Source organism: Eurosta solidaginis, chromosome 4 (assembly GCF_040869045.1).
Source record: "Eurosta solidaginis isolate ZX-2024a chromosome 4, ASM4086904v1, whole genome shotgun sequence".
NCBI lineage: Eukaryota > Metazoa > Arthropoda > Insecta > Diptera > Tephritidae > Eurosta > Eurosta solidaginis.
The window spans coordinates 53672823-53690250 of record NC_090322.1 but is presented as its reverse complement, the minus strand read 5'-3'; the positions used below and the strand labels follow the sequence as shown (position 1 = coordinate 53690250).

Genomic DNA, 17428 nt, shown 5'->3' with positions numbered 1-17428 from the left:
ACTAAATTCCAGCATCCCAGCTGCTCAGAAAGCGACAACTAGTACCCGCCGCTGCTCGCGCCCCGCGGCGCCAACAACTCAAACTCATTATTACTATCTCCGTAGTAGAGTCGGTGGCAATGCTGAGCATCAGCCCCTGCCCCCGTCTTCTCCCCCCTCTTTTCCGGCAGCAATCGTGTAGGTCAGGGAAACAGACTCTGTGTCCCTAACCCCATTTGCCAACACAGAATATATATGTTTGCGACATCCGCCCAATGCAGCTCCTGCCTTGGGCGGTACCACTTTCCTAGATGTTCTGGTCTCCGCGACGGCAACTCCCCGACGGGTTTCATTGCGCCATGTTGCCAGGTCGCAAACCCCAATCTACCGGGTACCCCAATGCTTGCCCAAGGACGCCCAGTCCCAGGGCCAAGACAGCTCTTGCATCCTGGTCTCCCTCAACCCAGGCGTAGTCACCCGTCACTTACTCCCAGAGTGGCGACGTCTCCCCCTATGCACTTCAGAATTCTGCAGTTAAACTGTAATGGATTAACTGGGAAGATCATGGAGATAGTCGATTTCATGAAGCGGCACAGCATCCGCATTGCTGCGATTCAAGAGACTAAACTCACAGCAAGATCTGCACTGCAAACCTGTTCTGGGTATAGATGTCCACAGAAAAGATCGAATGAGCGGAAATGGAGGCGGCCTCGTGTTTGTCATACACCAGTCTGTGCAATATCATATATTTGATCCTGGCATCGACCGCAGAGACAATGTCTTAGAACGTCAAGGCCTATCTGTCCGGTCAGGCGATGCAAACCTAGAAAACATCAACACCTACATCCCTCCGGCCACCTGTTGCCACAGTGGATGCCGCCCTAATATTAGCGCCTTACTCACTGGCAACAATCGCATTATCTTAGGCGACTTTAATGCCCATCACGATCTATGGCATTCAAACTTGCGGGTGGACAGTAGGGGTGAGATGTTGGTGGATCAAATAGAAGAAACGTCGTTCTGCACAATAAACGGAGACGCCCCCACACGTATGGTAGGAAGCTGTCACAGTTCGTCGGATATCTCAATCGTGAGCGCAGAACTCGTAAACTGCGTCAACTGGCAGCCGATGGTAACATTGGCATCCGACCACCTGCCTATACTTATTTCGCTCGAACGTACCGCCGACTTCATCGTTACAGAAAAACGCACTTTCATAAACTTTAAAAAAGGAAAGTGGAAGGAATACAAACCTTTTACAGACAACCTCTTTGCTGCCCTTCCTATCCCGACTGATGCCCGCCAAGGGGAGCGTGATTTCCGCAAGGTCATCGAATCTGCCTCGGCACGTTTCATTCCCGCCGGGAGAATACCTGAAATTCGGCCCCACTTCCTGGCGGAGGCCGCAAATTTAGCGAGAGAACGTGACCTTATAAGACAGCTCGACCAAGGCGACCCCCAAATAAGGGATATAAACCAACGCATCAGATTGCTTGTGGATGAACACAAGCGGGCGAAATGGGAGGAGCACCTAAGAGGTTGTAACCCCTCTGCCGGTGTGGGTAAACTTTGGTCCACCGTAAAGTTCCTATCGAATCCGTCTAAGCACAATGACAATGTTTCCATCGATAAAGTGCTGTCGGATTCGAAAAAATGCGCGAGCGCTTTCTGCCGTCAATATGTGATGCATTCTACGGTCGACAAAGGTAGACGGAGGGCCAACAGACACGCACATAAACATAAATTAAGCGCGGCACCAATTACCATCACCGCCAGAGAGGTTGACGATGCCATTGTTCACGCTAAACCATCCAAAGCAGTGGGCCCAGACGGCATAGCCATGCCGATGATTAAAAGCCTAATAATACTTAGCACATGTCTTCAACCTGTCTCTTTCCACCTTTGTCATACCCGAAAAATGGAAAATGGCCAAGGTGGTCCCGCTACTAAAGCCTGGAAAACCAGCTAACATAGGAGAGTCGTATCGTCCGATATCTCTACTATCGCCAGTAGCAAAGACGCTTGAAGCCATTTTGCTCCACTAATTCCAAGCAAATTTTCAGCTAGCCTCTCATCAGCATGGCTTCAGAAAACTCCATAGCACCACCACCCTGCTAAATGCCATCAGCACCCAGATAAATTGCGGTTTAAATCACAACCCCCACCATAGAACAGTACTCGTAGCGCTAGACCTATCAAAAGCTTTTGATACGGTCAACCATGGCACGTTACTGCAAGACCTGGAAGGGTCTACTCTTCCCCCATGTCTTAAAAGGTGGACCGCAAATTATCTGGGTGGTCGGCAGACATCGGTGCAATTTAGAAACGAAACATCAAAATCAAGGAGAATTAAACAAGGGGTGCCACAGGGTGGTGTCCTATCCCCTCTTTTGTTTAATTTCTACATATCTAAGCTACCTTCACCACCAGAAGGAGTCACTATCGTTTCATACGCCGATGACTGCACAATAATGGCCACAGGCCCAGGCCACAGATCGATGAGCTCTGCAACAGAATAAACGGCTACCTCCCTGATCTCTCCAGTTTTTTCGCCTCGCGAAACCTGGCATTATCACCGACTAAATCTTCCGCGACCTTATTTACAACATGGACGTCCCAAATGTCGACCATTTTGAACATCCACGTCGATGGCACTACGCTACCGACTGTCCTACACACCAAAATCTTGGATGTGACGTTTGATCAGGATCTACATTTTGGTGAGCACGCAGCCGAAATTGTTCCAAAAATCCAGAGCGGTAATAAAATCCTCAACTCCCTTCCTGGCAGTACCTGGGGAAAAGATAAATAAACGCTCATTACTACATACAAAGCAATTGACCAGCCTTTTACGTGCTACGCGTCACCCATATGTTCGCCAAGCCTAAAAACTACCCACTGGAAGAAGCTACAGGCCTGCCAAAATCTGCTCTCAGAATCGCCACGGGCTGCCTTCTTATGTCCCCAGAACACCATCTAAATGATGCTAACCAAACAGTTCCTGTTTAATACCCAGAAACCTGGGCATACAAACAGACTTCTGATTGATGAGCCAAAACCGCCTAGGGGCTTAAGGAGTCATCTCCGTAAGCATTTTGAGGAAATACGGCACCTGAGAACCCAGCCATATGAAGCAAAAAAACACAAGCAGGTCCTTGGTGAACTCCACAAACAGGCGTCGGACCTTTATGTCAGGAATTGCCCGGTGAATCCAGTACTCAAAGAAAAGTACCCAAAACTTGTGGAGGAGGAACGCATACTCCCCAGGGAAACGCGTGTCACTCTTGCTCAACTTCGTTCTGGATACTGTAACAGGTTAAACTCTTGCCTATCCAGAATCAACCCCGACATACAAAATGTATGCCCCGCTTGCAATGTGCACCCACATGACACCAACCATCTCTTTAATTGTAATGTGGAACCAACGATTCTAACACCCCTTTCATTATGGTCCACCCCTGTTGAAACAGCAAGTTTCCTTGTACTCCCGTTAGAGAATATTGATAACAATTTGTGATCGGTCGCGGCTGTTAGGTGGGGCGAAGCACTGCTACAACAACAACAACAGGCCGTAACAATTAAATCGGCCTTGCACCAGCAATAACAACAACCACAGCCTCTTGATGGCTAAGTAGGTATTAGCCTACCGGGTGAGTTGCTGCCAAAGTAGTTAGAACGTAAACTTTAGAAATTAGACAAAACTAAATGCATTATTTTCTTAATTAAAATAAACATAAAAGGGAAATTAGGATTGTACCTAAACCTTTAATTAAGAATTCTCGCATTTAAGGGGTTGGGTTCCTTTTATTTTTTTTACATGCGCTTCAGTAACACTTACTTTTAGTTTCACTACATTAGGAATTTGTTTATATATATATAACTAGTACATACATATAATTTGATGCACACTGGCGAGCACTGTCGTATTTAGGACACTACAGTCTGGAGCTTAGTTCCGGTTGACTTATTTATTTAAATGCAATTTTTCTTTGCATTTTCTTACTTATTAGTGAGATGAAATTGAACTTATTGTAACCAAATTAGATACGTCAACCTAAGAATAGAAAATAAAGCGAGCTCAGGGACATTATTAAAATGACGTACATATGTTCGAAATAGTATATTATATTATGTAATACTTTAATAAACTGGTAACACATATGCGCATTGCTAACTCAATTGGAATGAATGTAAATTTTAACAAAATTGCTGCTCAGCTACTAAATGAATTGTAAACAAGAAGAAAACCAACACAACCTAAACTAAGCTATATGCAGAAAAGACCGAACAACCATTAGGTGTATAGTAATATTGCATTAATAAGACAATAAATATGTGGCCAAATACTTGTGATATATTTATGAAGTGTACCAGCGCCCTTTATTTCAGATACATGAATGTGTAAGCAATTTATAGGAATCAATCAGGTATAGGTTTTATTCTTATTTCCTGTCGTAGTGACTAACGATTCAATGAATTCCCTTACTACGCCATTCAATCGATAAACGTACTACATATACAAGTTTTTTTTTAATTCGTAAAATTCTAAATAAGGGAAACATTAACTAATAACAGATTATCGTCATTGTTCTTTCTTTTGGTCAGCATTTCTTAATTGAACCAACAATTTTTAATTGAAGCCATAAAAACAAATAATCGCCTTGAAAAGTTTATAATTTTGGAAAAACTTGTTGTGTTTGGTACTCTAATTATATACAGTTCATGGCATAAAATTACCAAGCGCGCTTATGACGCAAAATCAGCAATACTTAACATTTCATATATGTATGCACCTGAAGAGAGGGCGATGGTATAATACAATATACCTACATATTTACCTACACAGACAATTTATCGAGATTTATAAAAAGAAAAAAAAATAATATATATAAGGGCAACCCAAAATAAGAGGGGAAATTAACAAAATTTACACATTTGAATTTAATAAGAATAAGTTACATACATACATAATAGTGGAAGGGATGTTTTAATTGGAAGTAACTAGATTGTATGCTATTACAAGTGTCTACATACCTAGCTTATGTATTTTCATATATGATGTATTATAAATAAAAAAGGTTTGTAGAATGGGAATGCTGGCATTCTTATTGATTTAGAAGGCATAGGGATTCCAGGTAAGGGGCCACCGAAATATAGGTGGGTCGGTGGCCATGGATTTGCGGGTGGGTCAAGCACCGGGCGTCGCAACAATACCCCCTATGTATAGTCGGCCTTTTTATTTTTCGTTTTCATTTTCATCTTTTTTCTTATTTTTGTTGGGGATTGTCAGCGTTAGCAACCGGTCATGTCCGGTTCGGTAATTTTTTTTTGCGTTATATTTTTTTTGAATTTCTTTTTTGAATTTCGTTTTTGAATGTTTAGCGGTCTATCCGTGGCATCCGGTTCGACCGGATGTCGTTTCATTTTGAATTTATAAGCGTTTTGAATTAGTTCTGCGCTTTTTTTTAAAAGGCATGATATGACCTTTTTTCTGTTTATAGCGCAGGACAGAAAGGTTGGCAAGAACCCAGCCCAGCCGACATGACTAGGCACAGTGCGCCACAATATCATGCCGACTGCCTTCCTTGCTGATCCATTGTAGATGCGATACCATAAAATGTTATTATTGCTTTAAATGTATGAAAACATTTATTTGAAGCAATTTTTAATTTATAATCTATTTAATAATTTGGGAAAAATTTAAACAACATGACATCAGGACGGACAAGGCGACAGCTGTTTCGATTATACCTTTTTTAAATCTCTTCAAAGCCTTTTCTCCCGAGAGTGGGATTCGAACCCGCACTCCTACGATGGTTTAAGTGTTATAAGCGCATTCAGCCACGTCATGCCTTAGTTGTTGTGAACCTTTTTACATTTTTTACTTAGGCATTTAACAACTAAAACAAGTCCAAAATGTGAAGAGCTGCATCAAAAGGCACATTTGGTTCACAGGAATCTTAATCCTCCGGGCCAACATATACATAAGGCAGTCGCGTAACTTTCACTCTTCGGTTTCATTGTGTTCATCTTCATGTAATAACAAAGTTCGCCGCGTTTATTTCGCGTACAAGCATAAATAAAAGTACCATATACTTTGTTTTCGTAAATCGATGGACTTATGTCAAAACCGTACTGCACCGGATGTTGAATTGTCAAATGATGTCAAAGGAGTAGCAATCAGCAGACATCCGGGAGCCACTTGTTACTGGTTCTGCCATGATACAAAAATGGAGGTAGTTGCAAGTTCAACCAAACCATGTCACATAAAGGCCGAGCCACAACCAACTTCTGCATATATTTCAATGCAATCTTAAAGCAAACAACACATTCGACTTTTGCGTCGTTTTGGCGCATGCGTTGCGTCAACAGCTGACTTCGAACGCACATGCTTTTGTAACGGCCATGTCAAAGTAACGCAAAATAAATTCAAAACTTTAAGTTATGCTGGCGATGTCAATTCATTTCTTTCCAGCTCTCCTATTTATTTTGATTAATTTTATTCAATACGTAAAAATGGTTTCTTTCTTGAACTACACAGTTTGTTATTTACATATTTTGTATAATGAGAAAACAAAATTCGAGTTTTCCTTTTGAGTTCGTTCTAGAAAATTTTCAACGTTCGTTCAGCTAGAAGAAATACGTGTATGTATACGAAGACTCCAAATTATCTTTATGAAAAACTTATCTTTCCACAATCGGAACGCTGTCTTAACCTCATGTTGCCATATTTTAACCTTAAGAACTCTACTAGAATGTTTTGCATCAATGCTGTTAGAATTTGGAATTCAATACCTTCTGGCATAAAAAGCAAATTGAACGGAAGTAACTTCAAGGGTGTCCTATATAAACACTTTTTCACAAATTGAACCATTTACATAATGTACTTTGTACCTTTTTTTTGTTACGTGTTTGAATATACTTATTGATTGATTTAATTTAATTTATCGTCAACTATTTTAACTATTTTCTGTATTTGAGTGTTATTTTTCTGTTGTGCAAATAGAGATGTAAATCTTACTGTAGTAATATTTTAGAAATAAAATTTAATTGAATTGAAAAAGTACCAGTGAGTAAGAAAAATTGCTCTTATTGTACTTTGCTTTCCAACAAAAGTTGGAAGTTGGCTACTTTTTCATGTCATATGGTGCATGTTCTATAATAAATTTAACTATTCTTTCCAGCTAATTCTATATCATGCGATTTCATATAGCAGCTGAGACCGGCAGATTGTGAAAAACATTTTTCACAAATTTTACATATAAACTATTTTTCCGAATCGTGTATATGCTTGTGTTGCTGGAGATGTTTCCTAGTTTTAAAACGTTTATTGCATAAATCGCATATTTTATCACGAGTCTTCAGGTAAACACTCATGTGTTCTCTCAACTTGGGTTTATTACGAAAGGCTTTTGAGCAAACTTTACACTTGTGCTGAGGTCGTTCCTGATGAATGTTCGAATGCTTCTTGAAACCACTATATAATCGAAAACTTTTACCACAAATATCACAAACATATGGTCTTTCGCCGGTATGATTACGCATGTGTGACTGTAAGTCGGTTGCGGTTGCATACGGCTTTTTGTATACCTTACAACTATATGTGTAATCGTGTACGTGGCGGCGTAAATGTACTGTTAAATTAGTTCCCAATCGAAAGCTGTGTCCACATATGTAACATTTAAATGGTAGCGAATCAGTATGAGAAGCAACATGTGTTTTGTATCGACCTGAATTGACGAGCAACTTTCCACATATTTTACATTCAAACGGGCTAACATCAATCTCAAGATATTCTATGTAATCGTAAAAAGGGCATATTCGTTTATACCTGGTTTTAGTACGTTTGCACATTATTTTCTTCTTCTTTTCAGATGCACACTCTCTTCGCATCTGTAAAATTTTCTTTTCAATAATATGTTTTTCCAGATTGACTTCAAATTTTTTATTAAATTCTTTATGTATATTATCCACTGCTTCACGGCGTCTGTTGGCGAATCTGTACTCTATTTTTTTTCATTCCAAAGGCAGATGTGATTTTTGTATAATTTAGCTAGTTCGATGAACTGTTCATCATTCAATATACTCCCATTTCTTACAAATACTTTAGTGGACGCATTCGATGTTACCTGTTCAATAAATTCAGAAGCATAATTGGACTGGATTACAAAAACATTCGTAAATTTTAATGTTTTAAGCCGTCTTTCACAATAATTTGTTTTTATTAAATAACTAAGGCAATTCACGATTAATTACACACATTGTGAATTCACCCAAGTGGCGAATGTTTGAAAAAAACGTTCACAATAGTAAAGAGCCTCGATCACACGTTCTATCGCTGTTCGATTACTTAAACCATTTGCTCAACAGTGTTTTTCAAACATTTTTGTAGACGACTGGTATATTGCATTTTTTACATATTTTAAAATGTTTGAAAAATTTGCAGCTCATATTTTACCTGTTATCTAAATTTTAGAAATTAATATTATTACGAAGCCTACTTTTTTTTTAACACATTTAAAAGAAAAGCTGATTTGAAGCACAAAGGGCAATTCATGGCACTTAAATTTATTAACGGCCATAACGACCATTGTGAACTCATACAAGTGCGAATGTTCGAAAAAACATTTACAATAGCAAACAGCCTGGGTCACCCATTAAATCACTGTTCGAATACTTAAATCATTTGCTCAATAGTGTTTTTCAAACATTTTTAAAATTGTTATCTATTCATGTAGGGTTAAGTAATTATAACATCTCGGTAACTCTGTTACCCAACTTTATTATCGATAAATCTATATCATATCTTGTAGTCACATTATATAATTCTTACAATAAACACTTATAGAACATAACTGTGGTGGTGGTGTCAGAAGTGGGTACTATGAGCGTCGACAACCAGCAACTAACTACAATTATGAATGCGCTGACGGCAGCCATTCGTGGAGCAGTGGAACAAGCTTCCCAACAGGCTGGAGCAGCTGCTGCGACAAATTCTTCATCCCCACGAGTACCGCCATTTGCAATGACTGGCTTCAAAAGCGGCGAAGGGGCAACAGTACACGAGTATTTCACTAGTTTTGAGTGGGCACTGCAATTAAGTAAAATTCCAACGACGTGATACCCAAACTATGCCCGAGTACACATGTGCACGGAACTGAATACAGCACTTCGCATTTTAATAAGTCCAAAGCAACCTGAAGAATTACAATACAACGAAATTAAAGAGGTGCAAAAGAAATATATACGCTGAAAACTTCAAATTCCGCAAATTAAAGCAGGAAGCAGGAGAATCAATATCCACGTACACACTACGATTGAAGGAAGCAGCAACCTTTTGCGATTATGGCGCGGTCCTAGATAGGATGCTTACATAGCAAATGCTTTTCGGTATGGAGTCACGCAGTATCTGTGACGAAATTATCACAAAACAACCAAAAAATTTCTCAGAGGTGTATGACATTGCATATTCAAACGAAATGACCCAACGAGCCACGGGTATGGTAAACGCGACTGAAGGACTGGAAACAGAACCGACACACAAAGTGGGACTGACGTCCATTAAAAAGAAGCCTAACAAGAATACAAACTCTTCACTAACCGGGACTTGCTTTGGATGTGGAGATCAACACTTACGCAAAGAATGCAAATTCAAAAATGCCAAATGTTTTACATGCGGAAAAACGGGCCACATAAGCAAAGTATGCCGGTCGAGTGGTAAAAAGATATCTGGACTCGAAGAGACAAATGAATGTGAACCAGTACAAATTTTACGTCAAGAGGGTAGCGTCAACGCTATGAATACTTTCGGTAGAAAAATGATTACAATGCTAATTGACGGAAAGCAAATATAGTTGGAGTTAGATACGGGTGCTCCATGCAGCATAATAAACAAGAAATAATTCCGCAAGTTGAAGCTGACAGCAAGGTTGAAGCCAACGAACCGCCAGTTTTCCAGTTACACGGGACACAAAGTTAATTGCATTGGACGTGCAGTTGCCAACGTAACATACGGGTTGAGGGTAATTTCGAGACGTTGTGTGGACGAGAGTGGATTTCACATTTCATACATGAAATCAATTTCACTGAAATGTTCGCATCAGATACAACAACAAACCCTACAGACACACCATTTCAAAAAAATAGTTCACACAACAGTTTCAGTGCAAACAACTAACTTCGCTGGAAATGAGAGACTACGCTTGCAACAGATTTTGAGACATTGGGAGACCGACTTTGGTTCGGTAGCAGGAACTTTTAAGGGCCCTGCAGCAAAGGTGCACCTTAAACCAGATGCTAAACCCGTATTTGCACGAGCGAGAGAAGTTCCATTCGCATTACGAGATGCATATCTAAGGAAATTGACGCAAAAATCGCTGCAGCTTTCTACGAACTGGTCGAGTATTCTGAGTGGGCATCTACTACACATCTAGTTAAAAAGAAAAATGGTGGAATACGTATAACTGGAAATTACAAGCCAACTGTCAATCCTCAGATGATAATTGATGAGTATCCAATTCCCAAAGCAGAAGGCATTTTTAACCAAATGAAAGGCGCCACAGTATTTGCTCATTTGCATGTGATCGACGCATACCCACACCTACGAATTGATCAAAAGAAACTACATTACAAGATATACAAAATGTTAGAAATTTTTGCGACGATATCATCATATACGCCAAAAATATCAATGAACTACTAACAACGTTGCATCGGACGTTAGAGAAACTCACAAAACTCGGGTTTAACCAACAGCAGGGCAACAACGGCTACACGAGAGAGGAAATGAGTGAAAGAACGGAGCCAAGCCACACTCCGGGGAGCGAAGATAGTAAACCACATATAGCTATTCCGAGCATAGAGAGTACGAACACAGAATATGATATCCGCGAAGCAAGTAGAGCTTCACCTAATAGAAATGAGTCAAACGATCGGCAAGAGCAACTACCGTTAGGGGCACCTTCACAACCTGATGACCCAGTAATAGTTCCACCAGAGGTAGAAGCCGAACAAACACCACGGCGATCAACGAGAGTACGTAAGCCGAATGTTATATTTTCATCAAGAACTTAGAAGGGGGAAAATGTTTTGTATTCATGTAGGGTTAAGTAATTATAACATCTCGGTAACTCTGTTACCCAACTTTATTATCGATAAATTTATATCATATCTTGTAGTCACATTATATAATTCTTACAATATAGACCATTGTTTACTATATAGTTTGGCAGCTTAAACAGAGGTTATGCTGCGAATAGAGTGGAAGGCAGTGGACTAGGCAGTCGAATGTCATATAATGAAGGAATGGTGTTCGGAATTTTTTCAAAGTTAAAAAAAATGATAAAAGCTTTAATATAAGTAAAACTATTGTTTTAATAACAACAAAACGCCTTATATATTCTATATACATAAATTCGTAAGGATTATCTAACTTTAAAATTTGAGTTAAATAATCTAGTTTTTTTTTTGAAACTGAGTCGAGAACTGTGCGTGTGAATGTGCGAATTTTCACCGATCAGCTGTTAGTTGCGTTACTTGGTAAAATTTACAATGATAAAGACTTATAGAACATAACAAAAATGCTTTCTTGACTGACTGTTTTTTTTTTTCTCTATTCACTAGCTTTTATAAACGAATATTAGTATTTAGGCTGATCATTGTGAATTCATACAAGTGACGAATGTTTTAAAAAAACCTTCACAATAGTAAACAGTCTCGATCACCTGTTCAATCGCTGTTCGATTACTTAAATCATTTGCCCAATAGTGTTTTTCAAAAATTTGTTTACGCGACCGGTATATTGCATTATTTACATATATTAAAATGTTTGATTAACTGGCTGCTCATATTTTCTCTATTAACTAAATTTTAAAAATTAATAATAATATGTAGTCCGATTTTCTGTAGATACATTTAAAAGAAAAGCTGGTTTTAAACACAAATACATAGTTCATGGCGCTTCATTTGACAGGTAGGTATTGGAATGGAGGAATAAAAAGATTTTTCACTTGTATGAATTCACAATGAGTCTGATTTTCTATGGACACATTTAAAAGAAGTTTGTTTGAAACACATGGGCTATTTATGGCGGTTTAATTTATTTACCACGAATAAAGAAACCTTTTTTCAATTTTTGGCCATTCGTGACCGTTATTCTCGCTGACAGCCTTATTCGACAGGTAGGTATGGCAGAGGAGGAATATAGAGATTCTTCACTTGTAGGAATTCATAAACAGGTGTCTCTTTTCCTTCTTCGCCTTACGATAACCCTTCAATATACCACGCGTTACCGAGCCCGTAAGCAGTGTGGCCCTATAAGCAGCGTCCTTTTCCGAGGCAGCGGGACATTTCTCATGGTACCACTTGTTTTTGTGGGCTCGCTGGAAACCTATGGTGTCAGCAGTAGTAGTACGTAATGAGAGAGAAATATGTTCCCACTGCTCGGTCACATCGTCAGATCGAAGTGTAATAATCATCAGCTTTCCGTTTCGTGAGCTGCTTTTCGCCGGGAAACTTTCATTGCGCCACTGCGCGCACTTTCTTCGCTGCACAGATGCGTTTACGTATGTTGGCTGTCACAATAAATTAGAAATTTTAGTTGTTTCTTTGAGCATTAGATGATGATTTGTATTGGGAATCAACTGCTGAACAATATTTTTATCTTCGCCGAGTCTTTGAAAGGAAAGCGTTTGATAGCCGCCGAGATCTAAAACTGCTCATCAACTGAGATAAATCATCAGCTAAGTAAAAATTCTCAAGTTAGATTAAAAAGTACCTACGTATACATAAGCAGAGAAGTATAATTACATTACAATTACAAATATTAAGAGACGAAGTAAAAGATTTTTATTGTTGAAAAGTTCGCCCAATTGGACCAAAAATGGTTCCTTCCAACCTCATTTGGTCCGCTGGTCCCTTTTTTCAATTTGGTCCTTTTTAGGCAGTAGCCACGATTTTGGTACTTTTTGAACTGAAGCAAAAATTCAAAACATTGCAAAATTTGCCACACATTCATTAACTCACATATAATTTTCAATTTCATTGCAATTCTTACCACAAAATTTGTTTAGTCAATAAAATGTAGCAAAACAATGACAATTCACCTGGGAGATAGTTTAGGCGAGGCATTAAAAAGAGAAATGTTGGATCTTTGGGCAAACACACTGTCATTAGTTTTTGATGAAACGGCGGACTTATCGTAAAAAAATCTTGTTTTAGTAGCTAGATCTTTCGATCGGTTATCAAACAATTTTCGTGATAGATTTTTTTCACTAGTCGGAATTATTTCAAATACACCTGTCTCTTAGAAATATGACAACGAACTGAAAACTAAGTAAAGGAATGAAACTTACAAATGTATATGTTTTATATTAAGTGTACTTGGCACTCAATTTATGTCCGAACGTACCGAGAGATAGTGAGGGTTTATGAAGGACAACGTTCAAAGAAAAAGTAACACCTTTAAAATTGTTTACAAAGAAATTCTATCCAAAAATTTTGAAAGCATTACTTCTCGTTTGGAACATTGATATTTTAATTTTTCTCACCTAGATCAAAGCAGCTCAATGAGTTCAAGGAATTCCAGGACTATTGTGGTGTAAAACCATCCAAGATACTTAAAAACTAAAAGTATCTTGGCACATGAAATATTGGAAGTAAGACAGAAATATTTTCTGAAAGCGATGACTCTATAAATCTACAACGAATTGCGATTAAAAAAATGTATTTTTATATTCAGCTTTTGAAGCAAATTCAAAAGATATTTCATTTCGGAAGAAGTGTTTTGTATAAAACTAATCCCGAAGGTGGTTGCAGAGCTGCATTAACTTCAATAACAACACTGTTAACTAGTTTCCCGTACCTAATCACACGTCATCTGGCCTTGGGCTAGATTCAGCAAATGGGAGTTTAATACTCGACACTTACTGAATCAATACTCACACTTACTGAATCTAGGCTCTGGTATGAAGTTTAAAAGTTATGTTATAAAATGTATTAATTCTTGCCTCCTTTGTAGGACGGCAATATATTATATTTTACGATTAAATGAAACACGACTGGTAGTTTTTGATAATTAACCGGAAGTCTCTTCTTCTTTACTTTTTTTCATTATTAAGGTTGCATTTTTTACATATTCACAATATACATATTTTACATTGACTCAGGGTTGTATTAACTACAGTATCTCCCCTGCAAAAATTGTTGGATTACGTGTTCCATTTTCTTCATGTTGGAGTACTCTAACAATACTCCTTTGCAATGCGTTTGCGGACCACCATCAGCCGATCATTGCTCGTTTTTTAACGACCGTGATCACAACACGATGACGATCGAACAGAGTTGCCAAAAGTAAAATATTGCATACAAATAACTGATAATAAAATTTTACTTTGGCAACTCTGATAAAATGCAACAGCGCACTGGTTTTATGTATACATACTATATTATAGAGAAATATTAGTTTCTTTATTCACGCAAATGCTAAATAACATAAGAATATTCGTAGTATAAAATATAAAAGTTGTATTGCCCCTCTTCATTTACTTTCATTTTAAATTAAATTCACTCCGATAATTCTTTCCGACAACACAATTCCTCTTTAGTACTTTGGCATATGATCCACTGTGGGTGCTCCATGGGGTACTACAGTGAAAGTACTTTGAACAAAGCGAGAGTGGGATCACCCACTCCTCTCCTAGGACATCGCAATGTTAATTGGAGCACATTTTTTGTATGAATACAGATTAGATTTGGAGCAATCCTATACTCCCAAAGGAGTATTCCTTATATAATTTATAGAGTACTCGCGTTTCTTGAAGGGTCGTTACAAATAATAGCTGTGTTTTTTTCACGTCTATATACATTTACGCTTAAACTTTACATGGACTGCTAAGCGACAAACTTTAAATACACCTCTGAAAATTGTTACGCAAAAAATTAGTGCTACTAAATTTCAGTACGCATTAGACTCAGATGTAAATGAAATATGTGTCCATGTTTCACCCTCTGCACTAATTCCATGTATTCTATGGGCGCCCACTATCTATCACAACTGTTTCAGCTATATGTTATACACAGAAATACAACAGAGGGTTGTGTCTCCGCTTTTCGGTACACCCTGCAGCTGTAGCTAGTTGTTTAACCACTGCCGCTAGATGGGTCTCCTAAGCATTATCTAGGCGAGGATAGGCGTTTTTTTCACGCGCAAACGAAACGTATACGCGTGTAAAAAAAAAACACGGCTAATATATTTCATTTAAATTACAAACGCATTAAGGTTGTTGAAGGAGCAAGTTGTTGCTTACAACTCGGCCAACCTGACTAAGACCGTCCCGGTCATATAACTTAAAATTAAACTTTAATAAAATAAATTTATATTGAAGTTTAAGGTTGTTTAAATATTTTAAATTACATTTGATACACAGCTTCAACGCCCTACAACTCCGCCAATTCTGACAACAAATCGTTCTCGATCATATATAAAACTTAGATATTAGGGTTGGTTTCCAAAGCGTCATTATCTGACTCTTTAATGCATTCGTCTGGCGGCTTCCGCCACTCTCATATCCGATGAGCCTCTACAACACATTTTTGACCGGAGCATTCTGTGGTGCATTTGTACAAGAAAAATACCAATATAGTGCCACCGCGGGACCGACTCACTCTCTATAGTCGTTCATTACCAAAATGTTCGGCGTGATCGTATATCTAGAGCAGGCGGTGTTCTTATTGCTGTGGACTCAAGCCTTTCATCCCAGTTGCTGTTGTCGGACAACGCATTCGATATTGAGTTTATAGCAGTAAATATTTCACTGCGATGTTTTAGCTTATATATTTGTTGCTCATATATTCCGCCCCGGTCAGATATGTATGTTTACAATTGCCATAATTTAGCTATTCGAAACTTGTACTCTCAGTTGCGAGATAAAGATCGCCTAGTTGTTTTTGGTGATTTCAACTTACCCTCGGTAAATTGGATTAGCTTGAGCTTCTCAAACACTTTGACTAACTCCTGTCAGCATGATTTCGTTAAAAATATTTTAGATACATCTCTCGTACAGATCAACAATGTTTTAAATTGTAAAAACAAGATTCTTGACCTGGTATTTGTTGATGAATCAGTGGGTATTGCTCTCAATCATATTTCTCCTTTATCTTTTTCAGAAGATCCCTTACATCCTACGCTTGAAATAGCAATTGATATTGTTCAGCCTCCTAAGGAGCTGTGCTTTACAAAATTAAAATATCGATACCGCTCAAGAAGTTTTTATAAGGCGGACTTCATATAGCTCAACGAATTGATTGCTACTCATGACTGGTCAGATCTTTATTCGAGTAATGACGTCGACTCAGCGACTTCGTTATTTTACGGTATTCTTGATGACTTCTTTGAAAGCTGTGTTCCCCTTCGATGTGTTAGTGCTGGAACAAGTAAACCACCTTGGTTCACAAGACAACTTATAAGACTCAATAATGTTAAATCTAGGCTTTATAAACGTTTCAAGAGATCAGGATCTTCTGCCGATTTTTCTAAATATTCGGTTGCTCGTTGCAACTGTCATTGTCTAAGCCAACAATGTTTAAGTTGTACTTAAGCAGTTGTAAATTTCAATTTTTCAACAATTCGAAAAGATTTTACAGTTTTGTTAATTCCAAGAGGAAAACATCTGGTTTTCCAGCTACCTTTTCTTTTGGTTGCAAGAATGCTAGTTCTGATAATGATATTACGGAATTATTTGCAGAATTCTTCAAGTCGACCTACTCATCTAAACGTTTTCAACCCGGTCAACACTCCTAGACTTGGAAAGTTTTAATTGCATTCCTAATCCAGTAATTGATAAGAATACTGTTCTTCAGATCCTTCTCGGTTTGAAACCGATTTTTTCTCCGGGTTCAGATGGTGTTCCTAGTTGTGTACTCAAATACTGTGCAGTTAATTTATCTGAGCCGATACATAAATTATTCCAATTATCTGTGGAATCTGCCACTTTTCCTTTTATTTGGCAGAAATCATTTATTATACCTTTGCACAAAAAGGTTTGAGCGAATAATTACATGTCAACTTCAAAACATGTGTAGCTCCATATTATCGCCCTTCCAGCATGGTTTGTGCCGCGTAGATCAACTACTACCAACTTGCTAGAGTTTACTTCTTTTGTAATGGATGGATTTTTAAACAATAGGCAAACGGATGTGATCTATACCGATTTCAGTAAAGCGTTTGACTCTGTCAATCATGAGCTTTTAGTTTACAAACTTGATTTACTTGGATTTCCGAAGCATTTACTTGCATGGCTCGAAAGCTATCTCGCGAATCGGACTCAACAAGTTTTGTTTAAAAACAGTCTTTCTAGGTTGTTTGATGTAACGTCTGGTGTGCCGCAGGGTAGTCATTTGGGTCCGTTACTTTTTACCTTGTTTATAAATGACTTACTACAAACTCTCATAC

The 17428-nt window shown here is 38.4% G+C and overlaps 1 protein-coding gene across 3 annotated transcripts in view; it reads right to left on the bottom strand.

The window, feature by feature from the left end:
* LOC137249764 (reticulocyte-binding protein homolog 1-like) overlaps positions 1-17428 on the bottom strand; it is a 319862-nt gene that overhangs the window by 56106 nt on the left and 246328 nt on the right. The window contains exon 9 of one of the 3 annotated variants that reach the window (XM_067781639.1): positions 7971-8108. The exons of the other annotated variants lie outside the window; for them this stretch is intronic. Within the exon in view, the coding sequence (XP_067637740.1) occupies positions 7986-8108 (123 nt within the window). The 3' untranslated portion in view covers positions 7971-7985. Of the gene's footprint in view, positions 1-7970; positions 8109-17428 lie in introns of those variants that run through there. 3 annotated transcript variants of the gene reach the window in all.